General features: G+C 61.2%; 2 protein-coding genes across 5 annotated transcripts; both read left to right on the top strand.

The window, feature by feature from the left end:
• Positions 1-557: 557 nt before the first annotated feature.
• On the top strand, positions 558-10,247 carry EPN3 (epsin 3). Of its 2 annotated transcripts, XM_043584100.1 has the most exons (10): positions 573-1,204; positions 4,137-4,813; positions 5,984-6,102; positions 6,752-6,832; positions 7,070-7,195; positions 8,139-8,226; positions 8,685-8,954; positions 9,134-9,250; positions 9,380-9,610; positions 9,812-10,244. In XM_043584100.1, the coding sequence occupies exons 2-10, from the start codon at positions 4,276-4,278 to the stop codon at positions 10,144-10,146; spliced, it is 1,905 nt and encodes a 634-aa protein (XP_043440035.1). In that variant the 5' UTR covers positions 573-1,204; positions 4,137-4,275; the 3' UTR covers positions 10,147-10,244. The 2 variants fall into 2 exon arrangements, with proteins under 2 accessions (XP_043440036.1, XP_043440035.1); XM_043584101.1 differs by lacking the exon at positions 9,134-9,250 and having other exon boundaries at positions 558-1,204; positions 9,812-10,247.
• Positions 10,248-14,393: 4,146 nt separating this feature from the next.
• SPATA20 (spermatogenesis associated 20) lies at positions 14,394-22,158 on the top strand. 3 transcript variants are annotated; one of them, XM_043584099.1, is made up of 17 exons: positions 14,457-14,575; positions 14,765-14,916; positions 15,574-15,753; positions 15,867-15,931; positions 16,095-16,249; positions 16,348-16,491; positions 16,618-16,819; positions 17,193-17,323; positions 17,414-17,518; positions 17,758-17,832; positions 17,932-18,141; positions 18,225-18,417; positions 18,743-18,911; positions 19,213-19,424; positions 20,679-20,878; positions 21,555-21,635; positions 21,804-22,158. In XM_043584099.1, the coding sequence occupies exons 3-17, from the start codon at positions 15,629-15,631 to the stop codon at positions 21,972-21,974; spliced, it is 2,238 nt and encodes a 745-aa protein (XP_043440034.1). In that variant the 5' UTR covers positions 14,457-14,575; positions 14,765-14,916; positions 15,574-15,628; the 3' UTR covers positions 21,975-22,158. The 3 variants fall into 3 exon arrangements, with proteins under 3 accessions (XP_043440032.1, XP_043440034.1, XP_043440033.1); XM_043584097.1 differs by lacking the exon at positions 14,765-14,916 and having other exon boundaries at positions 14,394-14,575; XM_043584098.1 differs by lacking the exons at positions 14,457-14,575; positions 14,765-14,916 and adding an exon at positions 15,010-15,435.
• The last annotated feature ends 5,193 nt before the right edge of the window (positions 22,159-27,351 follow it).

Here is a 27,351-nt window from a genome sequence, read left to right as displayed (position 1 = left end):
TGAGATCCTCCCACTTCAGCTGGGTCCAAGGGCCCTGGGGATCATGCTCACTGCACCGCCCCACCCCAGAGACCAGATCCCGTGTCCTCGGCAGCCTGTCTCTGCCCCTCCTCATGTCAGACCAGCTGGTTTCCTTGAGCCACTTTTTGCCTTAAAAACAGCCTCTGGACTTGAATGCCCACCCCCTTGCTCAGAGCAGTGCAAAGTGGACAAGAGGTGGCCCCTGGAAAGACAAGCGCTGTCCGCTCAGACTCCATACCCGAACGGGGTTGTCTGTCCGAAATCCTCAATTCTGGGCCAGGCCTCCCGTGCGAGTGGGCTCCGGGTCCCGGCTCCCAGAATTCAAAGAACAACTGTGCTAATGCTGGGCTCATTGCTTTAAGTGCCAGTGGAGCAGGGGTGTGGGTGGGACACGGGGCAGTGGCCATAGCCTCCTGCCGGCTTGGTTTCGCATGCGGTGCTTCTGATAAGGACCTCGTGGGCCTCAGCATCCTCCAGTGGAGAGCGGGAGGAGTTCTGGAAAGATCAGGTCACTCCGTTCCTCAGAGAGGCTGCGCCTGGAGCCTGCGTGCCCCTCTCAGGGTGGCTGAGGGAGCCAGCTGGAGCCCACAGAAAACAAGACTCCGCCAAATGACCTGGGAATGGTCTTCCTGGCTCCGGGGGGATGGGGGAGGGGTGTGGTGAGTGTTGGAGCCCTCCCCACCCTATTTCCTGTTGAGGCAGGGGAAGGGTTAACTCACTGCAGGGTGGGAGTGGGCTACCAGCCCTGGCTCTGGATGTGCACGTCCTGGGGACAGCCAGCAGGCAGGCCTCCCCCCTCTGCCCGTGCCGCCTGCCCAGCCAGCAGGAAGGGGTTAACAACCCTGCGCTTCCTCCTGTGTCCTGTTACTGCTGAGGCAGACCTGCCCGGCCAGCTGGGCAACTTTCCTCCGAGTGCTGCCTGCCTGCCTGCCTGCCGGCTGGGCGGCTAAAAGACCAACGGGCAAGAGGCAGGGCTGCAGCCCCTCCTGGGGACCCTGCCTCCACCCTTCCAAGGGGTCTGCGCCTCCTGGGAGAGGGTGGGCATCTCCAGGACCGGGGTCCGTGGTGGATGGCTCTGGGGACGCTCCCGAGGCTGTGCTGTCCCCCTGCCGCGCAGGTCGGAAGGTCACTGCAGAGGCTGCTCGTGGTCCCGGGGCTGGGGCCAAGGGAGCCTGCACCGGAGGTAAGCTGGTGCCTCCGTGGAGGCGGTGGTGCCTCTCATGGAAGGCTCGGGGCTTAGCCTCCCTCTCGGGTCCCACGGAGAGGGGTGAGGAGGGCAGGGCTCTAGCGGATCCTGGAGGCTTTCTGCCCGCTGCCGCTCCCTCCTCCCCTCCCTGCAGCCCCCGGGAAGCAGGACTCAAGGATCGGCTCCCCACCCTGGGACTAACATCTCCGGTGGCATTCCCGGCCGCAGACTCCCGTTCTCCTCTGCCCACCCCTCCCCCTCGGCCTCTGTGGCACCTCTAGCCTCAGGGCAGCCCCTACCCCATTTGGGGCCCCAGGACACAGCCACCTCAGGGCTGACTCCAGCTTAGAGCTCTAGCTCGCTCCTGTCCCTCCGGGGGCAAGAGTAAGGGCACCGCCACTCCCTTCCCACCCCCCACCCCTTAGCAGCCGCTGACCTGATGCAGGGCAGGGGCCGGGGCACCTTAGCAGAGGATGGGAGGGACTGTGGGCTGGTGGGGCGCACACACACTTTGGACAAACTCTCGCACGTGACTCAACATATCTAGGCTCCTTCCTTCTCCCTGAATCCCCACTCGGGGGATGGCCATCGACTTCCTCAGCCCTGAGGATTCCCTTAGTCCCGAAAAAAGGAGCCGCCCCCCCCCCCCAAGTTCTCCTGGGCACCTTATGTAAAGGAGAGAGCAGATACTTGTGCTCCGTGCCCCGCCTCCTCCTCCAGCCTTCCCCTCCCCGCTCTGCCCCCCACCCTCCACCCCATCTCTGAATTAGCCTCTCAGGCTCTGCCTTCTCAGTGTCCTTCCCTCCACCTGACAGGGTCTGGCTCAAGGTCACTGCAGTAATTCCATACCCGGCCTCCCGGGCCTGCCGCTGCCGCCACTGGCTGCCGGGTTTCTGTTTCACTCCCTTTTATTTCTGGGCATATTGTGTTCGATAAAACCCTTTGCTTGTAACACGGCTGGCAGAGCTCCCAGCGGCTCCCTCCCGCGATCCTTCCTTTCCTCCTCCCTCCCTTCCGTGCTCCCTGGGCCTCACCCTGCCCCCTCTTCCCCCCTTCCCTCCCCCCCCCAACCTGTCCCTTTTAACTTCAGGGGAGGGAGGTCCAGGCACCTCCCTGGAGTTTCTGATCCCTCTCTTCCCCCAGCTCCAGCAGAGATGTGCAGAGGAGTTTCCTCTGTTCCCCCTTCTAGGAGGAAAGTCCAGACAGGGCCACGGGTCCGCACTGAGGGCCCCTCCCACTCCCCCAGGCTGGGCTGGAGGGCTCGGCAGCCTGGCTCAAGTAGGGCTGCTGGTGGAGGCAGGATGCCTGACTGGTTTTGCTGGTTTCTGCGGCCAGCACTGGGAGGGGCGCGCACTCCGGGCCGGCTGTGGGGCACAATTATTTCTCATCTTGACTCTTGCCACCCTCCAGCCCACCGGTTGGGGAGGTAAAGATAGGTCTGAGTCACTAGTGAGGAGGAGGACAGGAGTTAAACAAGCGTTGGCCGTGGCATCCCCACAGAAGGGCCTGCCAGGCTGGACGGACAGACAGCAGACAGAAGGTAGGCAGCCTTTCAGTCAGCACTCCATCCGCCTGGTCTCCCACAGGATCCCCTCCTCCGGGCCCAAGCTCTCCCAGGCACCTGGGCCCTGAAGAAGCCTGCCAAGGCCTGCTGGCCGCTTTGAACCGAGCCCAGGGTTGGCAGGGCCGGGTGGAGGGAAAGCCCAGACTGGGGGAGGGCAGGACAGGGAGCTTCTGACTCCTGCGAGTCCCAAGATTGAGCCCCAGGATTGAGCGGAGAGGTGCTGAGAGGCGCCCTCTCCATAAGTGGGGGTGGGGGTTCACGGTTGGTGTGGAGGCTCTGTGGGTCCAGCCTGTGTGTGTGTGTGTGTGTGTGTGTGTGTGTGTGTGTATGCATACCAGAAAAACAGCCGTGGCAGGGGGATTCTGGGTTTGGTTTCTGGTAGGACCCTGGAAGAACATTTTTCTGTCATGAGCCTGGGTTTGCTTTCTCCAGATGGCCTGGTCCTGACGCTGTGGGGAGGGCAGAGGGCTGACCCTGATTCCCTCCCCGCTGGGCTATCAGGAGATGACCACGCACCCAGGGCCTCAGGTTTGGGGAGCCCAGACCAGCCTTGCCTTCAGGGAGCTTACGTTCCTGCCCCATGTCCCTCTCTGGCCTTCTGCCCCAGCTCAAGCATTCCCTCCCATCTGTCCTTCCTCGCCCTGTGGCTTTGCTCCTCCTCACCCTCCCCTTCAGATCTCAGGCTGTCACCTCCACTGGGAAGTCTCCCCTGATTTTCCTAGCTTGGGTGTTCCTGTGCATGTCCGTGTTAGGCTGGATCGTCTATGCCCCGCATCTGGACGTGTGCAGACCAGGACTTGTGCTCTGTGCCTGGCACAACGTCGGGCTCAGAGAAGGCCCCGGGAACCAGGTGCCGAATGAATTAAGCTGCACAAACTGGTGATTTGAGAAGCGAGGAGTGGGGAACGAGGAGCTGGGAGGGATAGCTCCTAAGCGAGATCCTGGCCTCCGAAACGGGAGGGAGAGGTAGGTAATTAAACAGGAGGGAGGTGAGCAGGCATTCCTGGGGGTCGCTTTCCTGCCTGTCGCTAAGGGTGAGGACGTGGGGAGTGCGTCTGCCGGGGTCACTCCCAATCGCACCAGCTCTGTGAACTCGACCGAATCACTCACTCCTTCTCTGAACCTCACTTCCCCATCTGTGAATGGAGATAGTAATAATCTCCCCGTCTTTGTAGCGGGACTGCAAAAGAGCAAAGAGCACGCAAAGCTGCAAGTGTTGGCTGAATAATGCGTCAGATAAGAAACACAAGAATGAGCACCTGCCAGAGGCTGTTCCTGGCAGCGGGGACCCCGGCCAGGCCCGAGTGGCTGTCCGGGTGAGCCACTGCCCCTGAGTTCCTGAGTTCCAGTCCCTCTCTTCCTCAGACCCATGTGGAACCCAAGGACGCAGCCGCCCTGCTGAGAGCTCGGCGGCCCATCCCTGGAGACCGTGACCTCGAGACGGTGGCCCTCGGCCCTCCACCTCCGGCGGGGGCGGGGGCCGCCCATCTCCAAGTCCCCAGCCATGACGACCTCAGCGCTGCGGCGCCAGGTGAAGAACATCGTGCACAACTACTCGGAGGCCGAGATCAAGGTGCGCGAGGCCACCAGCAATGACCCGTGGGGCCCGCCCAGCTCGCTCATGTCGGAGATTGCCGACCTGACCTTCAACACGGTGGCCTTCGCCGAGGTCATGGGCATGCTGTGGCGGCGGCTCAACGACAGCGGCAAGAACTGGCGGCACGTGTACAAGGCGCTAACGCTGCTGGACTACCTGCTCAAGACGGGCTCCGAGAGGGTGGCCCACCAGTGCCGCGAGAACCTCTACACCATCCAGACGCTCAAGGACTTCCAGTACATCGACCGTGACGGCAAGGACCAGGGCGTCAACGTGCGCGAGAAGGTCAAGCAGGTGATGGCCTTGCTCAGGGACGAGGAGCGCCTCCGGCAGGAGCGGACCCACGCCCTCAAGACCAAGGAGCGCATGGCGCTGGAGGGCATGGGCATCGGCAGCGGGCAGCTGGGCCTGGGCCGCCGCCACGGATCCCCGTCCTCCTACAACTGTGAGTGAGCCCCGGGGCTGTGGCTGGGGGCCAGGAGGCAGCCCGAGGTCAGAGGGATGCCGCGAGCATTCAGGGAGGTGACGAATGGAGCACGGAAGGAAGGCAGGACGCCTGGCACAGCAGGTGCCCCGCAAGTTAGCGCAGACGACAGTGGGACCATGCCCCGGGGCTGCTGTGGTCGCAGAAGCTCAGGCTTCTGGAGTCCAGCAGCGTTCCCCATTCTGCCCCTTTCGAGCGGAGGGGTCTAGACGGCCGCCTCTCTGAGTCTCCGCTTCCTCATCTGTGAAGCAGGGAAAATCTTTCGGGTGTTGGATGTGAGAATCAATGAGACCAGGCTCAGGAATGCCCTTGGCCCTGTGCCCAGACACAGGGCACACGGTGCTCCGTCAGTGGCATTCCTCATGACCCCCTCCTGAAAACAGGGTGCTGCAGAGTTTTTGTTGTTGTTGTTGTTGTTGTTTTTTTTTTTTTGAGAGAGAGAGAGAGGAAGGGAGAGAAATGTGAGCGGGGGAGGGGCAGAGAAAGAGAATCCCAAGCAGGCTCCATGCTGTGAGCGAAGAGCCGAGCATGGGGCTCGATCCCATGAACCACGTGATTGTGACCTGAGCCGAAATCAAGAGTCACACGCTCAACTGACTGAGCCACCCCGGCGCCCCTGCAGAGCAGTTCTGGACTCTCCTCCCTGCCCCGAAGTGGGCTTCTGGGATCTGAGGGGTACTCAGGATGGTCCTCCTTTCATAAAGCCCTTGACAGTGTGCCAAGGGCTTTGAGAGCCGTGGCCCTGATTGGCTGGAACTCTCTCCCTCCCACCTCACTTGACCCCAGGCAGGATGGGCACCCCACCTCCCCCCGAGCCAGAAGATTGCAGAAGCTGGAGTCAGTGGACCTGGCTCCAAGTCTTACCTTAGGACCCTGGCCAGGCAACCTCTGGCTATTGACACGTCTGTAAAGGAGGGACTGGAGTCTCTACTTGGGGGGGGGGGGCATGGGAAGCCTCACACAGAGTGCCAAGCACTCTGCCTGTCTCCCTGGGGCCCTGGCTGCCAGTCGTTTCCTTCTTCAGTTTCTCCCTCTGAGCCTTAGAGCTTCCTGGTTGTGGGGGGAGGGGCAGGGGAGGGGAGGCACGCGGTCACAGGAGCCACGATGGCTGACGGTCCACGGTCGTTGCAGCCTCCTCCTCATCCCCCCGCTACACGTCCGACTTGGAGCAGGCCCGGCCCCAGACATCAGGAGAAGAGGAGTTGCATCTGCAGCTGGCCCTGGCCATGAGCCGCGAGGAGGCTGAGAAGGTGAGGGCCCCCCCGGTGGCCTGGGGAGGGCACTGGTGCCCCACACCCTTGGCTCCTTGGCTCCTCTACTCTGGACAGCACAGGGCCTGTCCGTGTGCCCGGGACTGTCCTGGCAGGGACTGCCTCCCTGCCTGCGGTCCCCTCTGGCTGCGCCTGGAAAGGGCAGCGAACGCTGAGTGGGGTGAGGGCACATATGTGTCTTACGGGCCTGCCGTGGCCCCGGGGAAGGCAAGTATGCTGATAGACACATTCCTGGGAGACCCAGAGATATGCTGTCCCCACAACCCCTGCTGTGGGGTTGCTGTCCTTTTAGGGGGGCAGGGATAGCCCCCCCCCCCCCCGTCATCATCCTCTCTGCGGATCCAGGCAGACTGGGCAGGAAGCAGCCGGGCCTCAACACAGCAGGGCCTGGGGACGCTCAGGGGACCCGGAAGCAAAGGATCAATCTCCTTGATCTTGGAAACTGCATCGCAGACCCAGGCAGGGAGAAGGCCACACACATCTTGATGCCTTGGGGTCAGGATGCCCACATCCACTCAGGGTGGGCCCTTCTCTCTCCACCTCCCTTCCCCCTGCGGGGCTACGTTGCCCTCCCGCCCGGGAGTGGGAGCACTGGGCCGAGTTCACCCCTTTCCTTCCTCCTTTGCAGCCCATCCCCCCAGCCTCCCACAGGGATGAGGACCTGCAGCTGCAGCTGGCTCTGCGCCTGAGCCGGCAGGAGCACGAGAAGGTAGCAGGCCGAGCCTCCTGGGCAGGTGCAGGTGCTGGTGCAGGTGCTGGTGCAGGTGCTGGTGCTGGTGCAGGTGCAGGTGCTACACAGGCACTAACCAGGCTCCTCCCACTGCACCCAGTGGTCCCGCTGTGCCTAACCTCTCTCCCTGCACTCCTCTTGACTCCAGCTCCCCCGGTCCCCTCAAGTCCAGCCTGGGCTGCTCGTGCTGTCCTCACTCCCCTGTGCCTTCCACAGGAGGTGAGGTCCTGGCGGGCAGAGGACTCCCCTGTGGCCAATGGTGCTGGGGCTGCAGTTCGCCGTTGGCAAGACAAAGAGCCAGAGAGAGAAGAGGGAAAGGAGGAGAAGCTGAAAACCAGCCAGGTAGGGAGGGGCTGGGCTGCACGGGCTGACTGAGCCTGAGAGATGAGCTGAGTCGGTATTTGTAGACTTCAGAACTGCACTTCATATGTAGTAAGCACCGTTTAAGTGTTTATTCAATGGGAAGAGGGATAGAGGGGGTGCAGCAGCCCTCGGGCCCAGACCACATGGGCTGGTGACTGGGCTGACAGCAAAGTGGGATACAAAGAATCCTGATCCCCTCCCCCGGATTTGGGTTTTGGATTTGCTGTCATTTATTTGACTTGGGGCACATCACTGCTGTGGGCTCAGTTTCCTCCTTTAGTTGGGCAGCTCTATCTCTGGTATTCTAGGATTACGTGATACTGTGGATCCAGATTGGGGGCGGGGGGAGGCGGGCTCAGGCACATGGTACTCACAATATCTTGGGCTCATATACATACTTTCCAAGAATAGGGGAGTGGGTAGCTTCTGGGAACAAGGCCACCCTCCAAAGCTGTGCACGGAGCTAGGATGTCTCTATCCCCTTTCTGCCTGTGTTCACTGTGGCTGGTTTCCGACTTAGGAAAGCAGACCTGTTACAAAATCTGTTTTTTGCCACTGATGGGCTGGGGAGCAGAACAACTGAAGGGGTCAGGCAGGCCTGGGTTTATCCCAGCCCTGCCTCTCCCCAGCTGTGCGGCTCCCTGCACATCGTTTCCCCTCTCTGAGCCTCCGCTGGTGCGTCTATAAAATGGATACACCACGACCCGCACTACTTAGTGCACAGGGTTGTTGTGCAGGCACCAAGCGGATGAGGAAACATTTTATCAACTGCAAAGCACTGTACGGAGACAAGGGCTCATTAGTAGATGTTTGTGAAGTGAACAAAGGCGAGAAGGAGCTGGGCTGAGGAGGACAGGCCAAGGACCGCCCTTCTTCTGGTCTCGCCCACTTTTGAGCCATGGCTGCCTCTCTCCCTCCACAGTCTTCCATTCTGGACTTGGCAGACATCTTTGTACCTGCCCCGGCCCCGCCCTCCACACGCTGCTCTGCTGACCCATGGGACATCCCAGGTGGGCATGCAGGGCTGCCAGAGGTTTCCAGGCTGGCCCCAGAAAGCCCCTCCCCATAGCTGAGGGCCAGCTGAGGGCAAGACACTCACCCCTCTGAGCCTCAGCTTCCTCTGGGACATGGGGTTGTAGTGAGGGATGGAAGCGCACATCTGAAGAGCCCAGCTCATGGAAAACTCGGAGATGTTCTCTCGGTTCCCCCGGTCACCTTGGCTTTCCTGAAGCTCCAGCCCGTCCCTGCCCTTGACTGGGCAGGTGGCCTGAGCTGCCCATGCCTGGGACTCCACGTTCCTGGCAGAACTTGACGAATATGGGCTCCAGCTTGCTGGGTGGTCCTGAGTCAGCATCCCATCTGTGAAATGGGACCCTTGGCCTCCCAACTTGGTCTGGGTAACTGGGAAGGGCCCTGGGCTGGGTGTAAAGGTGGGCCGGGGGTCATGTCTGTACTGTTTCCGTTTTAGGTCTCAGGCCGAACACAGAGCCCAGTGGCTCCTCCTGGGGGCCTTCCGCAGACCCCTGGTCTCCTGTCCCCTCGGGAAGTGCCCTGTCCAGAAGCCAGCCCTGGGACTTGCCCCCTATGCTCTCCTCCTCAGAGCCCTGGGGCCGGACCCCAGTGCTGCCTGCCAGACCCCCATCCACAGACCTCTGGGCACAGAACTCCCCCCATCACCAACTCCCCGACACTGGGGCTGACCCTTGGGGAGCCTCAGTGGAGACCTCCAATGCACCTGGTAAGTAGAGGGCCAGAGGGTGTGGGTGAGGGGCTGGGAGGACTTCCGGGTCCCCTCCCTCCAGTGCCAAGGGGCAGCACATCCTGTCTGTGTCAAGACAGCTGCTTGCCTAAAAGGGGTCAGACCAGTGCCTGACCTTTTTGCCAGCCCATCTCATCTTCCTCTTCCTCCTTGGCTAGCTCTAGGTGGTACCTCACCTTTTGACCCATTTGCCAACCCTCCAGTATCCGCAGAGACCAAGGAGGGGCCGGAGTGTGCCCAGGCCCTGCCTTCGGGAAAGCCCGGCAGTCCTGTGGGTAAGCAGGAGGCAGGGGATGATACAGCTCTGGGGAATGAGGGACCTGCCCAGAGGTGGCCTCTGTCCTCTTCTTCCCAGAGTGACCACTCCCCATCCCTACCCATGAGCTCAATCATTTCTGTTCCAGAGCTGGACCTGTTTGGAGACCCCATTCCCAGTTCCAAGCAAAATGGCACCAAGGAGCCAGAATCCTTTGACCTGTGTGTACTGGAGGAAGCGCTAACCCAGCCCAGTAAGGAGGCCCGAGCATGCCGGACTCCTGAGTCTTTCCTGGGCCCTTCGGCCTCCTCCTTGGTCAACCTTGATTCATTAGTCAAGGCGCCCCAGGCTGCAAAGACGCGAAACCCTTTTCTGACAGGTAGGACACCCCTTGTCTCTGCCGCGTCTCAACACTGGGGGCCCCTGCTCTCTCCATCCCTCCTTTCAGCCCCTGCCCTAAAAATCTTACTCTTCTTCCCTATTTCTGAGACCCCAGATCGTGCCTCCTCTCCCCGCCACCCCATTTAGGGCTGTGTCCCCCCGGCGCACTCCAAGCTCCCCATCCGCTCTCGTTCCGCAGGTCTCAGCGCTCCATCCCCCACCAACCCGTTCGGTGGGAGCGAGCAGGCCAGGCCGACCCTGAACCAGATGCGCACCGGGTCGCCCGCGCTAGGCTTGGCGGCCGGCGGGCCGGTCGGGGCGCCCTTGGGCTCCATGACCTACAGCGCCTCCCTGCCTCTCCCGCTCAGCAGCGTGCCAGCCGGCGTGACCCTCCCCGCCTCGGTCAGCGTCTTCCCGCAGGCCGGCGCCTTCACGCCGCCGCCTGCGAGCCTGCCACAGCCCCTGTTGCCCACGTCGGGCTCCGCGGGGCCGCTCCAGCCGCCCCCGCATCCCGGCACCAACCCCTTCCTCTGAGCGCAGCCCCGCCCTGCCCCGGCTGGCCGGCGCATGCGCGAGGCCCCGTCCCCGGCGCGGGGCGGGGCTGTCACCCCAGGACCCGCCCCCGGGAAGGCCGGAAGGGCTGACTCCGCCCCCAGCCCCGCCTGGACGCTCCAAGTGGCCCCCGCCGACCCTCTCTCGCCGCTCTGGAAGCTTGACCCTGAAGACTGCCGGGGGCTGAGACCACGCCCGCGTCCTCAGCTCCCACAGAGTGGACTGTTTGGAGGCGTGGTGTCTGGGTCAGGACCACGGCGCAAACCACCGGCTGCCGTGGGAACGAGTGCTTCGCCGTGTGGGGCACAAAAATGCTCCCACTTCCTGTACCACCCCCTCAGCCCCGGCACCTTCGCTTCCAGATGCTCCCCGGGCTCTCGCTCATTCTCTCATTTCATTCATTTACCACAGATCTGCACTGGGGGTGATCTAATGGCAGGGAACAATAGGCAGTTGTTCCCGCTCATTGTGCACTCTGTGCTGTAAGCACTTTAGACAGATTATTTAATTTAATCCATGCAACAGCCCTCTGAGGTAGATAATACTATTCCCATTCAAGACTGGCTACGTAATTTGTGGGGGCCGGTGCAAAATGAAAATGCAGGGCCCTTGCTCCAAATTAAGAATAGCAAACTGGGGGCAGCAGGGCATTAAACCAAATGTACAGCCCTCGGTCCTGCTGTCACTTTAGAGGTGAGGAAACAGGCTCAGAGAGGTTAAGTGGCATGCTCAAAGTCACAAAGCTAGCACACACTGGGGCTGCGATTCAGACTGTCTGGCTCCACAGCCCTGAGCGCCCAGGCTGGGCCCCTGGTTTCATCTGCAAATATTAACAGCCTGGAACAAAGTGGTGGGCTCACCTGGGAGGGATCCAAGGGCTGCTAAGCCCACAGCCTCCAGGAGCTCAGAACTCTGGGGAGACAAGCCGGGTAGAGGAGCCCTCATGTTCCTTTGCTTTACTGAGTCACCTTAAATCTAGCTCTACCCTTCCCCCTCTTCACCAGGGCAAGAAATTCAATCTCAGCTATGCTGAGAGAGCCTGACCCCTCCCGGGGGCTTCCGTGGGGTCTGAGAAACCAAAGGGAGGGGCAGGGCCTGGTACCTCATCCTGGGGCCACCTTGGTCACCCCTACTCCTTTTCCGCTCAATGCTCTCCCAACCGCTGATTTGTCCTCAGTGCTCAGAGTCTGGCCCTACAAGGAGCCTGCTACTGAGGGAAGATGGCCTTCTATAGGCCAGAAGAAAATTGGGGGGTGGGGAGGGGCAGGGAACAGGATGCTGCTGTCTTTCTTAAGTGGAAGGGGGATGCAGGGAAAGGAGCTGCCGGGTTTTGGTTCAGGTTTTGGTGTTTTTTTTAGAGGGAGAGAGGGAGTTCTGCTGTGACTGTTACAGGCGGGATGGACAAGAGCACCTACTAGGAGTCAGACCCCCAGAGTTCAGAACTCTGCTCCAAGATGTGCACTTAATAATAGTAATCACTTAGTAATAAGTGGTTATGCTCCCTGACCTTGAGTAAATTACTTAACCTCTCTATGACTCTGTGCCTCCGTTTCCTTACTTGTCAGACGGGAACGAGAATTCCTTCCTTATGAGGTTTGCTCAGCGGCTCCTCCCGGGTCAGTGTCCGTTTGGCCCGGGGCCTACCCCCTTCAGAGACTAACCCTGAGCAGTGAGCCCATCATACCCCTCATTCCTGGTCTTGCCCGGCAGTGCCGAGTCCAGCCCCCATCTGTCTTCTGGCATGTGCACCTACACCTGGGAGGTCTCCATCGTTCTTGGCCACTGCCCCACCTGTCACCCCTTCCCTACCTGCGCCCTCCTCTTCTTCTAAACTGACTCTCCCCGTGGACTTGACTTTCCTCAGGACTCCCAAGGGGTCCTGCTTGACCGCCACCAAGAAGAGATTGGTAGTTTTGTTCCCTGTAGCTATTTCTGGACCGTTTTCCTCCAATGAGAGCCTTCCTTCTTAGAGCCTCAAGCCTCTTGGCTGCTGTGCCTCCTCGTTGCCTGGGTCTGTGCCCCACCCCATTCTCACCAGGCTTCAGGCTTGGCTCACAGTCTTCTCATCCAGATCTTGCTTAACCCCGCGTGACTCTATTATTCAGGAGGATGGCCTTGACCTCTCACCCATGGTCACATTTTTGGGCTTGTCATCACCCCAAATTCCTCCCCACTCAAGGCAGGCTTCCTGTTCTCTGATCTTAATCTCATTCCTTGGCATCCACCATACCCTCCGGCTTGCCAATGACCCCACCTTCAATGTCATCAATCGCCTTCTCTCAACCAAAGCCTGTCCCTTGATATTTGTCATAATCTGCCTCATCCATCTTGAAAGTCTTTCCATCTTTCCCTTCATATCAAACACCCATACTACCTCCCTATGCCTCCTTTCTTTTTTTAAATGTTTGTATTTTGAGAGAGAGAGAGCACTAGCTGAGAAAGGGGGAGGGGTACAGAGGATCCAGGCTCTGTGGTGACAGCAGCAAGCCAATGTGGGGCTTGAACTCAGGAACCCTGAGACCATGACCTGAGCCAAAGTCGGAAGCCCCAGTGACTGAGCCACCCAGGTGCCCCCCATGTCCCTTCTTTCCTGTCCTCCTAACCCACTTCAGTCGGCTTCTGCCGTCAGCCCTGCCTCACTGGAACACTGTATGCTAAGCCCACCCAATGGCCGCCATGATGCTGAAACCAGTAGGCTTTTTTCAGTCCCATCTTGGTTGGCTTTTCCAGAGTCCGACCATGAAGGTCCTCCCTCCTTGCAACTCTCCGTCCCTTTGCCTTTGGGACACCACCTCTCCTGGGGTTCCCTTGACCTTCTAGTGCTTCTCTTTCACAGGGGCACTCCTGAGTTCCCTGAGCCCAGGCCTGAGCCTGCTTCTCTCTTGCTGCTCCCCAGATGATTCCCTTCCATGCCTGCACTGTCTCCACAATGAACACCCTGATCCCTCCCACCAACCTCTCCTCCGCGTCCCAGAGCCGTGCTGTCTCCACACACGCGTCCCAAGGGCACCTCGAGCGAACATGTCCAAAAACGACGTCACGAACCCCCACGTGAGCCTCTCAGTGCCCCCTCCTCAGCAAATGGCCTCACCGTCCAGCATAATCCCCCCTCTGCAAACCACTCTTGATGCCTCCCCCTCCCTCACTGCCAATTTTTAGGATGTTTCCTCCTCTACAGGCCTCAAGACCCTTCTCACTACCTCTGCCTCCACCTGCTGCAGACCTCCGCCATCTCCCCTGGGTCCTGCTACAGCCTCCCAACCAATCCTCCTTCCACTCCTGCCCCTTTCCAGTCCGTTCTCCACTAGGAAGCCAGAGGGACCTTTCCAAAGTGCAGGATCACCCCCTGACCAAAGCCCTTCAACATCTTTCTTCTTTCATCAGCAACCAGAATTGCTACGCAGACTTCCGGAGTCCCTCCAAGACCTGGATGCTTGCCCGGCAGCCATGCCGGCCTTCCGTAGTTCCTCAACTCTGACTCACCACTATGCCACAGGGCCTTTGCACATGTTCCTCCTGCTTCCCCAGCACTCCCCCCACGCCCTCTCCACACCCCACCTTCTTGTTCCTCCACGGCTGCTACACAGATGTGATTTCCTCAGGGAAGCCTCTCCCACCAGGCCAGGCTCCTTGTTAGTCACGGCCCTTCTTACAGTGGGTGGTTGTACATTCGTGTGTATGGCTGTCAGATTAGCTGCCGTCTCCTTCAACAGACTGTGAGCAACACAAGGGCAGGAGGCTGGTCTCTCTCCACCCACCGTGGTACCTAAGCAGGGTGCCTGGCAGGCAGCAGGCACTCAATAAATATTGGCAAAATGTAGCGAATGAGACAAGTGTAAAAGTACATGATGGGACACAAAGTTGGCTCGTCGTTATTCAGGGAAGGCTTCTTGGAGTGGGTGGGATTTGAGCAGGCCAAAGCTCACTGGCCAGGCAGGCCTGGACAAGCCATGCGGGCCTGGACAAGCCATGCCTTCTGCTGGCGGCTCATTTCTCATTTGTAAAAGGAGCGAAGTTCGACAAAATGACCCGAGGCCCTGGCATCCTCATAACCGCCCATGTTCTCCTCAGGGGGGTTATTCTCCCGCCGGTCGCTGGCTGAGGCCTCGCTGAGTCGGCCCAGTTTTGCGCACAGACTCCGGTCCTCCCAAGCCCGGGCTGTCCGGTCTGCAATCCCAAGTTCGGCCACCTGGCGGCGCGCGGAGACCGGCCACGCGGCCGGGAGTCACGGCGAAGACCCGCCTGCGGCTCGGGTGGGTGCCGGGGCCCGCCCCCTCGCAGCCTGCCGCCCTTCCTCCCGGTGCGCAGCGTCCCGGCCTCGGCCGCCAGCAGCCATGCTGGGCGCTCGGACCTGGCTGGGCCGCGGCCTCCTGCTGCCCTGCGCCCGGGCGGGCCTCGCCGCGAGCCCCAGGTACGGGCGGGTGAGCGGGCGGCTGCGGCGAGCGCTGCGCCCGAGGGGCCCCGGGCCGGCTGTCACCGCGCTGGTTCCCTAGTACCAGCCCCGCCACCCCTACTGCCTCCTCCGGAACTCCGCCGCACCAAGTCTGCGCACGCGACCTGGTCCGGGCAGTAACGACCTCCTTCCCTCTACTCCTTTCAGTTCCTTCCAGCTGCAGGGCTAGCTCCCTTGGGTCTCTTCAGACACCCCCTCCAGGAAGCCTTCCTTGAACCCCAATGCTGGGCCGAGGATCCTTATCCGGCAGCACCCTGGGCTGATCACAGTCCTCGTGGCTTCAGGAGCCTGTCATTTAGGTCTGCCTCCCCCCCCCCCCCTCCCCGCGCCGCAGGGGCACCAGGCTCCCAAGCTGAGCCCTGTGAGATCTGAGCCAGTTAATGACTTCCTAGGGGTCCTGGGGGTCTGGCCTCATGGAAGTGCCCAGGGCATGGATGTTGAGTGAGACGGTCCTCTGTGTCAATTTTCCCCTCGTTGTCCCTCACTCGGTCTGGTCCCAGATCCGATTATTGCCCTGTCCAGCCACCAAGAGCTTGCAGCTTCCTGCCCAGACCACCAACCCAGGCCTGCCAGAGAGACCCCTCCAGGGCAGTCTCCCTGGGGAGGGGCCCTGTTAGGGGGAAAGAATGGAGGCCGAAGGACCATTCTGTCCATTGTGACTCACCCTGACCTCACAGTCATCAGCCTTCCCACCGCCAGGTCCGAGAGGTTGGGGGAGACTAACCTGGCAGGGAGCCCCCAATGAGCCACCTTTCTTCACCCCCCCCAAAACACAAGGGGGAGCACAAAGGCCACGGTCTCCCCCGTGGTTCAGAAAGGTGGGTTGGGCTGGGAACAGGGGGTTCCGGGGGGGAGGTGCCAGAGGGCAGGGTGGAGTGGAGCGGAGCGGAGCTCTGGGGAAAGCCTAGGAGGAAGTGGGCTGGAAAGCCCTCACTGCACCTGCCTGCCCGTGCCAGGGGTAGCTCCTCCCGGGACAAGGACCGAAGTGTGACGGTCAGCAGTTCAGGGCCCATGCCCGCTGGAGGGAAGGGAAGCCGGACCAACTGCTCCCCATCCACACCCCAGAAGGTCCCCAACCGCCTGATCAATGAGAAGTCACCGTACCTCCTGCAGCATGCCTACAACCCTGTGGACTGGTGAGTATCCCTGATGTCCTTGCCCTGGGGCAGCTGGGCCCTTGACCCCTCCTACACCCCTTCCCCCCCCCCCACAGAGGCCAGTGAGTGATGCCCAGCCCTGTCCGCCCTAGGTACCCCTGGGGACAGGAAGCCTTCGACAAGGCCAGGAAAGAAAACAAGCCAATTTTCCTTTCAGGTAACACAGCCACCTTCCCTGGGATGGGAGGAAGGGAGCGGTAGTGGATGGGGGCGGGGCAGAAGGGTCCTCTGGGCCTGCAGCCTCCCAGGAAATCTCTAGCCAGTCACTGGATGCCCCCCTCCCCCCGCCCCCCGCCTGGCCCACCATGTTCCCGTTCCAGTGGGGTACTCCACCTGCCACTGGTGCCACATGATGGAGGAGGAGTCCTTCCAGAATGAGGAGATCGGCCGCCTGCTCAGTGAGGACTTTGTCAGCGTGAAAGTGGACCGGGAGGAGCGGCCAGATGTGGACAAGGTGTATATGACCTTCGTACAAGTGAGTTGTGTGTCCACGTATCGGGCAGTGGGGGGGGTGGGGGTTGGTCCCCGCATGGGGGGGGGCCACTCCCCTCACCTCCGCCCTCTCTCTGCTAGGCCACCAGCAGTGGTGGGGGCTGGCCCATGAACGTGTGGTTGACTCCCAATCTCCAGCCCTTTGTGGGGGGCACCTACTTTCCCCTTGATGATGGCTTGACCCGAGTTGGCTTCCGCACGGTGTTGCTGAGGATACGGGAGCAGGTGGGTATATGCCCCCTGGGGAGGGGAGAGGGGTGAGGACTGGGGGGGGGTCAAGGGCAAGAAAACAAGAGCCCCCCCCCCCCCCCACCGCATGCTGACCTCCAGGTCTGCCCCTGCCTCCCACAGTGGAAACAGAACAAGAACACCCTGCTAGAGAACAGCCAACGTGTCACCGCAGCCCTACTGGCCCGCTCAGAGATCAGCATGGGTGACCGCCAGCTGCCGCCCTCCGGCACCACCATGAACAGCCGCTGCTTCCAGCAGCTGGACGAGGGCTATGACGAGGAGTACGGGGGCTTCGCCGAGGCCCCCAAGTTCCCCACCCCGGGTCAGTGTCCCCTTCATGCCTGCCCTATCCCCATCCCAGCTTTCTGATCCCTGTCCTGGTCAACAGCTTCTGACCTCTGGCTTGGTCACTAGCCTCCTGCTCTCCTGACTGGCCAGTGACCTCCTTACCCCAGCCTGGCACTAGCTACCTAGCGTAGACCTAACTTCTGGTCTCCGCAGCAACGCCGGGACGCTGGCCTGGGTAATGATCTTCGGTCGTCTGTGCTGACCGCTGACTCCCTAACCTGCAGTCTGTCCAGGGAGACGGCCTATTGAGTGCACTCCCAACCCCAGCCTGGCCCGATCTCTGATCGCCCAGATCTCTGCCCTCTGCGTCCCCCATTCTCTCACCCAAGTGCACTTGGTGCCCACAGTGATCCTGAGCTTCCTGTTCTCCTACTGGCTCAGCCATCGACTCACCCAGGATGGCTCTCGGGCCCAGCAGATGGCCTTGCACACCCTGAAGATGATGGCTAACGGGGGCATCCGAGACCACGTGGGACAGGTGAGGGGGACTAGGCATTCCCGGGAGGGGGCAGCGGGGCGGAGGCAGAGGCTGGGCTTGGCCACCAGCCCCGTGTCCTGCCCGGCACAGGGCTTCCACCGCTACTCCACGGACCGCCAGTGGCACATCCCCCACTTCGAGAAGATGCTGTACGACCAGGCGCAGCTCGCGGTGGCCTATTCACAGGCCTTCCAGGTGACCCCTGAACCCAGCCCAGAGCAAAGACACCTAGCCTGTCCACCTACCTCCGGCTGCCCCTCTTAGTCAAGGGCTTTCTTGGGGACTTGTGGCTCCGCCTCAACTTCATTCTTAATTCCCTCCCCTGTGCCCAGGCTCCCTCCTGGGCCCTCTTGGGATGATGTTGGCTGTCCCCTCTGTACCCAGGCAGGCGGTGGCCTGGTACTCTGTTTACAGTCTGCTTCCTCCCCACTCAGATCTCTGGTGACGAGTTCTACTCCGATGTTGCCAGAGGCATCTTGCAGTACGTGGCTCGGAACCTGAGTCATCGGGTGTGTGTCCACTGAGGCAGGCGGGCCTGGCTGCCGGAGGGCTTGGGGGCCTCCCGTTGCCCTGAAGGCCGGGGCCAGCCAAATCTCCTCTCCCCACAGTCTGGAGGCTTCTGCAGCGCAGAGGACGCAGACTCGCCCCCAGAGCGGGGCATGCAGCCCAAAGAGGGTGCCTTCTACGTGTGGACGGTCAAAGAGGTCCAGCAGCTACTTTCTGAGCCTGTGCCGGGTGCCACGGAGCCCCTGACCTCGGGCCAGCTCCTCATGAAGCATTACGGGCTCACGGAGGCGGGCAACATCAGCCCCAGTCAGGTGAGGACGCTTGAGGATGGGGAAGGGGTCCTGAAGCCAGGCGGGTGAGGGGGACTCCCTCTCACAGGGGCCATTTTCCTCAGGACCCCAAGGGGGAGCTGCACGGCCGGAATGTGCTGACTGTCCGCTATTCGCTGGAACTGACCGCTGCCCGCTTCGGCCTGGACGTGGAGGCCGTGCGGACCTTGCTCAATACGGGGCTGGAGAAGCTCTTCCAGGCCCGGAAACATCGGCCGAGGCCGCACCTGGACAGCAAGATGCTGGCTTCCTGGAACGGTGGGGCGGTCGTGCCTGAGGCCGGGTCCCATTTACAGATTTACCCTCTACGAGGGCCCCTTCTGTGTGCCAGGCACCTGCTAGAAATCAGGTCTCCCTGTATCCTGTTTCTGATCCTCAGTTTACAAACGAGTGAACTGAGGCTTGGAGAGCTTAAGTGACCCACCCGACGTCACACACAGGGGCCAGGAGCGCTTACCCATTCACCCCATTGCTCTAGAGAGGCCAGGGCTCGGGGGGGTCAGGGTGGGCATACCTGGAAGGCGCCCCCCCCCCACCTCCCCCCGGCCGGCTTCTCACGGCCACCAGTGTTTCCTCCCTCCAGGACTGATGGTGTCTGGGTTCGCTGTGACTGGGGCTGTCCTGGGCCTGGAGAGGCTGATCAACTATGCCACCAATGGTGCCAAGTTCCTGAAGCGGCATATGTTTGACGTGGCCAGCGGCCGCCTCATGCGGACATGCTATGCAGGCTCCGGGGGAACCGTGGAGCACAGGTCGGGGGCCGGGCAGCCTGGGAAGGCTTGTCTCCCTGGGCATCCCAGGCCTGTCTCTGCCCCTCTCCCCTACCTCCTGTTAGGCCCCAACCCCGACTCTGCCATCTGCTCGCCGTGAGCTCTGAGCTTCCCCGGGCCCAGTTACTCATCCAGAAAATGGGCTAATGGTACCCAACAAAGAGGTAGATTCTGAGGGTTAAGCGAATGGATGCGTGCAAAGGGCCTCCTCTGGGAAAGCCCCTCTCTCCCTGGGCCTGCCGGTAGCCTCTTCCCTAATGTCTGTCCCCCCCCCCCCCCCCAGCAACCCACCCTGCTGGGGCTTCCTGGAGGACTATGCCTTCGTAGTGCGGGGCCTACTGGACCTGTACGAGGCCTCGCAGGAGAGCTCGTGGCTCGAGTGGGCTCTGAGGCTGCAAGATGCCCAGGACAGGCTCTTCTGGGACTCCCAAGGTGGTGGCTACTTCTGCAGCGAGGCCGAGCTGGGGGCTGGTCTGCCCCTGCGTCTGAAGGACGGTCAGTGGTGGGCTTGGAGCTGGCCTGGACCCGGTAAGGGCTTGGCTCTCCCTGTGGGAGGCATCAGCGCAGTGTGGTCGTAAGGAGCCTGCGTGGGTTCCACCGCTAACTGACTTTGGGTTGGTCTCATCAAATTCCAGAGCGTCGGTTTCTCGATATGTGAAACAGCCAACATTGGTACTCGCGGGGTGGCGAGAGAGATGAATTTGGCCATTATGCGAACACGCTTGGCAGCAATGACTGCCGTGTGTGGGATTCATATATCACACGAGGCCCGCTCGGTCCCTACCCTCACGAAGTACAAGAGCGTGGCCCCAGGGAAACAACTAGTCAACAGTAATAACTAACACGAAAGTGCACGCGCAGATGGGTGGTTGCAACGAGAGTGCCATAAAGGAGTAGGTGCCTGGCCCCTTCCTCTTCAGGAGTGTTCTCTGTCACCGGACATGTCTGTTAATGGTCTGCTCTCTCCCCCACCCGACCCAAGTGTAAGTGTCCTGAGAGCAAGGCCTTGCCTTTTGTCGCTACATGCCCAGGGTCTAGTGCACGTCTGGCAGATTGTAGGTCCTCCGTCAATGTCAGCTGACGTCAACGTTAGTCCCCAAAGGGACCTGGGGAGAGAACAGCGGTGGGGCCTGACTCAGCTCTGGGGAGGTCAGACCAAACCTGGAACAGGTGTCGTTGAGCCAAGGGCTATGGGAGGCCAGGAGGGTCGAGGCGGAGGCGGGGTGTGCCCACGTGGGCAAAGCTGGGTCCCTGCAAGGTCTTACAGGCGTGACGAGTAGTGGACATCTCTGGAGGGCTTTAAGTGGGTCATGATCAGCTCCGGTGAGGTCTAGGAACGTCATTCCGACTGAAAATGGAGGAGGGACCTTCAGAAGGGGACAGGGGAAACAGGGTGACCAGGTAGGAAACCTGTCAGCGGCATTCAGTCCCACAGGGGCTGGCAAAGGCTTCGGACGAGCCGGAAGTATGAGATGGGGAGAAATGATAAGATTCAGGTCTACTCCGGCTGCAGGCCTGGTGGACTTGGGTGGGTGGGGGGGTGGGAATTAGAAGTGGGGAGTGAGTGAGAGAGAGGGAGGGAGAGGCAAGGGTGACGGCACTCTGGCTTGAACAGCTCGGGGGGTGGGGGTGGGGGCTGGGTTCGGTAGACTCTTCTGCATCCCGTCCCCGTCCCCCGCCACTCTGGCCACAGTCTCGGGACCCAGTGACCCTTCCTCACCGCCCCCACCCCCCCGCTGCCCCCTGCAGACCAGGATGGCGCGGAGCCCAGTGCCAACTCCGTCTCAGCCCACAACCTGCTTCGGCTGCACGGCTTTACGGGCCACAAAGACTGGATGGACAAGTGCGTGAGCCTGTTGACCGCCTTCTCTGAGCGCCTGCGCCGTGTGCCCGTGGCCTTGCCCGAGATGGTCCGTGCCCTCTCAGCCCATCAGCAGACCCTCAAGCAGGTGTGTGTGTGTGGGGGGGGGGCGGGGGCGTTTGCGTTGGGACCTTGAGTGGGGGGGCATCTGGGGCTGCCGTGGGGGACAGGGGCATGGGGTGGGGCTCCTGGAGCTGTCCCTCCAGAGCTCAGGTCTGTGAGCGTGCGGCCATCTATGAGTACATGTGCAGGTATCTCCAGGGGCATATCTATACGAGCTGCTTTAGGCAGCGTAGGTATCTGAGCGAGTGTGCATCTGAGGAGCCAGGCCTCTGGCAAGGGAGCGCCTCTGTGCCTGCCTGTTACTGGGGCTCTCAGAGTAGGGAGGGCAAGAGGCAGGGGCTCTGAACACTGAGCGTTCACCAGTAAATGTTTGCCTGTCTACACGTGTATGCCCCGGGTTCAGGTCTGCCGGCTTATATTTGCACGTTTGCCTGTATATCTCTGCCTCTGTGTGTGTGTGTGTGTATGTGTGTGTGTGTGTGTGTGTGTGTGCGCGCTCGTGTGTGTACGTACGTGTTCCCACATGCCCAGCAGTGACTCCCTGAGGCAGCCTCCCAGCAGCGGGTCTGGAGGATGCTGAGCTGAGTCCCCATTCCTTCCCGGGGATGTAGTGTGGGGTGGAGGGAGGATGGGGAAACCGTGGTAGGTGGGGACCCAGCTCCCTGCACCTGACCCTGGAGTTGCCTTTCTGTTCCGGCCAGATCGTGATCTGTGGAGACCCCCAGGCCAAGGACACCAAGGCTCTGTTGCAGTGTGTCCACTCCATCTACATTCCTAACAAGGTTCGAGACTGTGAGCCCGGCCCCACCCTCCAGCTCCCTTGTCTGCCACCCCCATGCGGCTCTCCAGTGATCCCCTCTTCTGTAGGCGTGGGAGAGGAAGCCCACCGGTGGGCCCTGCCAGTGTCCCAGCGCCCCCCTGGGTGACCGTCTACTCTGCTGCTATCACAGGTGCTGATCTTGGCCAACGGGGACCCCTCCAGCTTCCTGTCCCGTCAGCTGCCCTTCCTGAGTACCCTGCGACGGCTCGAAGACCGGGCCACGGCCTACGTGTGTGAGAATCAAGCCTGCTCAGTGCCCATCACGGAGCCCTGTGAGTTACGAAAACTGCTACATCAGTGACTGCCTCACCTTCCTTGGGCTGGGGCAGAGCTTCCCAGCTGATCAGAGACTCAGGCCTGGCAGGGCCCTGCACACCCTGCGGCCATCCCCGGGCACCCTGTCACCGGATGCCCTTGGACATCCTCACTGGCCCGCCATGGGCCCCCACTCACCCTGGAATAAACCTAACGGCATCCTGCGGTAATCTCAGGGCCTCAGCCTTGCTTGGGAGAGAGGGGCCTCCGGCTGACCCCTTTGCCTTCTCGAATTCCTTCTTCACCTCTAGAGGTCATCAGGCTGACGCCGCCCCGTCCATGGTCATTGCAGCTTGAATGAAACTGAGGGCAGGGGGCCTGTGATGATCACCAGGGGTGGGGTTGGGGTGTGGACTTGTCCTGGAGGGGAAAGGCTAGTCCTTGCCCTCAGTGGGGTTAAGAAAGGGGCCTGCTCTCCTCTTCCCATTGTCTCCTGTTTTAAGCTGGGGCAGTGGTAGAGGATGCTTCAAATGAGCGTTTATTTTTCAAGGAAGGGTAACATTTGCATATTCTCTGGCACATCATGGGAGCTAAGAACCAGGGATGGTCATTTTGGGGGTGTCCACCCAGCCCCCAGCCTTACCAGGATGGAGGCCTCCCTGCAGGAGGTCATACTGTCCCTGCCCCTGCTTTCACACAAACCAGTCTGGGGAGAGTTCTCCTTCATTTGGAACATCCGTTGGGTTGGAAGTCATTCTCCAAATCGGGTTCCTTCCTGCTGCAGGGAAAGCTGGTACTTTTCTGTGGCCTCCTCCTGTCCCTTCCATGTTGGGAGATGATCACAAGTCCTGTCCTTGGCTTCCACATCTTCACAGACCCCAGAAACCCCATCTAGCTTCCGCCACGGGGAAGGTACTGGGAAGCATGCTTTGGGAAGGGCAGGTGCAGCGGGATGAGGCTGACAGGCGGGGGTGGGGAGGTGGGGGGGGTGGGAGGAGCTTCTCCCTCCCCACACCCTCCAGGGGTCTGCCGAGCCTGGGCACTGTCGCAGCCCCAGAGCCACCCAGTACAGACAGCCAGAAGAGGCTGTTGGAGGCGACACTGGAGTGGGGCCACTGTTTGTGCGGATGTCAGCAGTGGGGAGGAGTGGGAGACCGGACCGTCACTGCAAGGTCTGCACATGGTCACACACAGCCACACATGCTCAGTGGGACCAGGGTCAGCTTTGGCTGGGCAGCTTTTGGTGGTGCAAGCCACCTTGGCCCATCTGGAGGGGATTAGGGCTCTGGCCAACAAGGTCAGCTGGCCCTTTTCTGGCTAGAGCCTGCTCAGTGTTGGCCAGGAAGTCTGAGGACTGGGCCAGTGGAGCCGGGTCTGGGGGGGGGATGGGCAGTGAGGAGGGAGGATGGAGTGTGGTGAAGCACAGGTGGCCTTTTTGGCAGCCCCAGCCCTGGCTCTGGAAAGTCTGGGCAGTTTGCAAAACCCTCTGCGTCTGTCTCATTGACCCATACGAATGAGGCAGTGAGGCAGGTACCTTTGGCCTGCGACGGCTAGATATTCAAGGCCCAGGGAGGGTAACAGACGGACCTGCGACCACTCATCACATCTGGTTCTTTCTGGGGCCTTCAGGGTACAGTAAAAACTGCTGAACCTTCCTCTTCCTCCAGGAGGTGCAGGCACAGTTGTGAAAGGAGGTGCATTTGGTGTTTCCTACCTCTCTAGCCAGCCTTCACTCTGCTCTGTGTGTCCTCAGTTCCCTTCCCCTGATACCAGGCATGTGCTTGAGAAAGGGATCCTGTAACAGGTTCAAAGGAAGGAGTTAGGGCCTTAAAGGGTTAGGGCTCCCGGGAGAGCTAGCATTTTCTGACTAGGACAAAGCTGAACGTAAGTCTTGCTCAGATACGGGATTTTTAAAGTCTGCAGCCTTTGCTGGTCCCTCGTGCGTCCGCTCCTCGCTCAGCCAGCAGGGGCTGTTCTGGAGGAGCTGTGGGCCAGTGCCATTGGAGACAGGACCTCCCAGTTTGAGAAGTCATTGAAATAATGTCATCTCCCCAAGCCTCAGTTTCCTTATCCAAAAAATGGGACGACCTCCACCCAACTCCCAAGGCTGTGAGGTGACTACATGGAATGATGTCATCGCTGAGCAGAGCATGTCAGAGATGGGAAGATGATCTCAGTTCCTGAGGGAGCCAGCCAGGCTGTGAAGGAGGTGTAAGGGGGAGACGGTTGGAGGGGGCTGGCGGGGCTGGCAGAGCAGGTATGAAAGCTCTCCCTCAAACCCAGAGGACATCTTAGACACTCTTAGGCCTAACTTCTTTGTTAGGAAACTGAGGCCCAAGGAAAGGAATTTCTTGTCCCTCTCATTCTCCTCCCTGCCTAAGGTTATTCATCTAATAAAGATTTATTAAGTACCTACTATGTGCCAAACATGGGACCAGGCTCTGGTGAGCAAAATGGACATAAAGTCTTGCCCGAGGGAACATAGAGCCTAGAGGGGGGTTTCATTACTACAAACATAAACCTATAATCCGAGTCTGGGTGAAGCCTTTGAGGTTCCAGATTCTTGTCTAGTTCTGTACTGTGTCCTCAGCACCTTGACACTTAGTAAGCACTGCAATACTTGCTGAAAAAGGCCATTCTGAGGAGGTGATGGTGGAGCTGAGACTTGGAAGGTAGGCGTTAAAGAGGGTTTCACCCTTTTTTTTTGCCTTCTCTGTAGGTCTTGCCTCCCTTCTCCCCTTACCCACTCAGGCTAAGAGAGCATCTGAGGCGGGGTCCCCTGGTGCCCCCACCCAGGGATCAGGATGCTTTAGGGGGCAGGTCACCCCAGGTCCCAAGGCCAGGGAGGTAAATGTGTCTGCCCCACACCCTGCCACCTTCCTGGGTATGCTCGAGAATAGAGCTCAGCCCAGAGACAGGGGTGGCCTGGATGATGGATGGAGGTGTGGGACCTGCTGACCACCAGGAAACTTGACCACAGGGCTGGGCAAGCCTCTCTGGGCTCATTGTACCCTCTGCAAAGAGGGGATGATTAAAGTCCCTACGTCCTGGTGCCAGCCCTGGGGCTTCTTGACGCTGTGGGGGAAGGGCAGGCCGACCAGGCAGACTGCGGACCTGCGGGAGGGATGAAGGTGTCAGACACGTGGAGTGAACCATAAATAGGCCCCTCTCCCAGAAGACCGCTGAGAGTTCAAGCCTGGCGCGGCACACGCAGAATGAGAGCAGAGACTCCCGCCAGGAGGGAAAGGCACTTAAGGGATCTGCTCATTAGCATGCAATGCAAATGAGCTCGGCCTCATTTACACAACTCTGTGCCCGGATTTGGCGAAAGGGCAACCCGAGAGGCTGCAACCCCTCGGCGCCTCCCCACTGCACTCGCTGCAGCCCGCCCTCGAGGGGGCTGAGACACCCACCCCGGGCGGCCGGAGGCACGCGGGGGCTGCTCGGGTGGCTCGGGGTGGGGGGGGGGGGGAGGGGGGCGGGGACGGGAGATCATCCGGTCCACGCCTCTGCCTCTCCGCAGTGGCGTCAGCGCCCCGAAGTCTCGGGACCCAGCACTGACTGACCTTCTTGGTCCCGCCGCCGTGTCCACCTTCCCAGAGGTGGGGAAGTGCTTTCCGGACGTCTAATGCTCGACGCCCTCTCCGCCCCACCTCGCTCCAGCGCCCAGCGCTCCCGCGGCGCTCTGCACCCGGGCACCTACAGCCTTTTGGGGCGGCGCTGGCGGTGAGAGGGAGCAGGAGCTGACTGAGCCCGGGGACTCGCGAAGGTGGGGCAGGGCGAGGTTCCCGGGGCACACGAGCGTGTGCGCGAGTGGAGAGCTGCAGACACTCGAGGACCCGCTCCCCCGGTAGCAGAGGTGTCCGAGAGCAGCCTCGAGAAGCTCCTGTCCTGCGGCTGCCTTGCCAGCCGTACTGGAACTCGAGAGGGAAAAACTGAGACACGGGGTGGGAGGTTGGTAAGACCTTGCAGGCCAAGAGCCAGCAAAGCCCAGCTCCGTGCTTCCACTCCCTCCCACATACCGGAGGCCCCCGCAGGTCCCTTCGAGGGAGCTTCTCTCTGCTCCTCAGCTGATCTTGGGGACCTGGGCTCTGGGACTGGCTTGACCTGTTTGGGGCCACGTGTTCGAGCTCGAAGCCCCTGCGAGAGATCCACAGCCTCCAAAGGATCCCTAGGGGCAGAGAGGAGGAAGCTCAGGAGAGTTGACCTGAGGTCAGGGTCGGCGGCTTAGCGTTAGAAGGTCAGGGTCAACGTCGCAGAAGTGGACCTAGGAGAGGGGTCTACATAGGGAGGTTGGTGGAAACCACGCCCAGACCTTGCTTGCCCCGGACTTTCCTAGGCTCCGCCTGTTTCTCCAAGCCTGAAGCCCCTACCCCTGGGACATCCTACTCCGCTCCTCCCCTTCTTCAGTCGCGCTCCCGGGCTCGACTCCAGGGTAGGCGATGAATCCGGTGGACACCCAGGGTTTCGCTCTGGGGACCCTGGTCACCACCCACAGCCCCGGCCGCCAGCCTCTCTTCTGCCCAGGCCCGCCCAGAGCTGGGCCCCGCCCTCCGGCTGCGGTCCAATTCAGGGGTCTTGGACAAAGGATGCCCCGGGGCCCGCAGCGCTATCCCGGGACCCGGCGCCGAATACTCTGATTCCCCGGGGCTCCCTCCAGGGGAGTCCCAGAGACCCCAGCGGCCAATAGGAAAATGGGTTCGGTCTGGGTAGCCGTCTAATTGGCTCTGGCCTTCGGGAGCGGACCCAGGGGCAAGGGGAGGGGAGAGGGGCGGTCCTGGGCTTCAGGGTGGGAACCGGATTCCAGCTGTGGTTCTCTCCCCCGGCGCCCCCGCCCGCACTGCCACGGCGGCCCGCCAATGGGCGCGGGGCTCGGGGCCGGCGGCGCGCAGCGATTGGCTGCGAGGCTGGCTGGGGAGAGGCGGGGCCGAGGCTTGAAGTTGGAGTGAGGGATCCAGCTGTGGTGTGCGCCGGGCTCCTCGCGGCCGCTTTCGCTCGCTCGCTCCGCGTCTCGGCCGGAGGAGGAGGCAGTGGCGCCGGCGACAGCTACGGCAGCGGCAGCCACCGCGGCGGCTGCGGCGGCGGCATCTCCGCCTCCACCCCCGCCCGGGACGGCCCCCCACCGTCTCCCCGCCCCTCCCGGACCGGGAGCCCGCCGCGGGGCGGAGGAAGGAGCCGCCCCCCACCCCCTTCAAACCCACCCCCAAAGAGATCCCTCTTCCCCTCCCCCCCGCCGCCGCTGGCGCGGAGCCGGGACGATGCTGACCCCTTAGATCCTGCTCCAGCTGCGCCGCAGGAAGAGGGGGCGCCCCTCCCCCGTACCCCCTGTTCTCCGACCCCCTTCTCTCTCCCCCTCTCCCGGCCGCTTCGCCGAAGGTAGCGCCGAATCGGGCGACTGGAGCCTGGGCGCGAAGCGAAGAAGC

The sequence above is a fragment of the Prionailurus bengalensis genome, chromosome E1 (genome assembly GCF_016509475.1).
Source record: "Prionailurus bengalensis isolate Pbe53 chromosome E1, Fcat_Pben_1.1_paternal_pri, whole genome shotgun sequence".
NCBI classification, from domain to species: Eukaryota; Metazoa; Chordata; class Mammalia; order Carnivora; family Felidae; genus Prionailurus; species Prionailurus bengalensis.
This window is presented reverse-complemented; position numbering and strand designations above follow the sequence as displayed.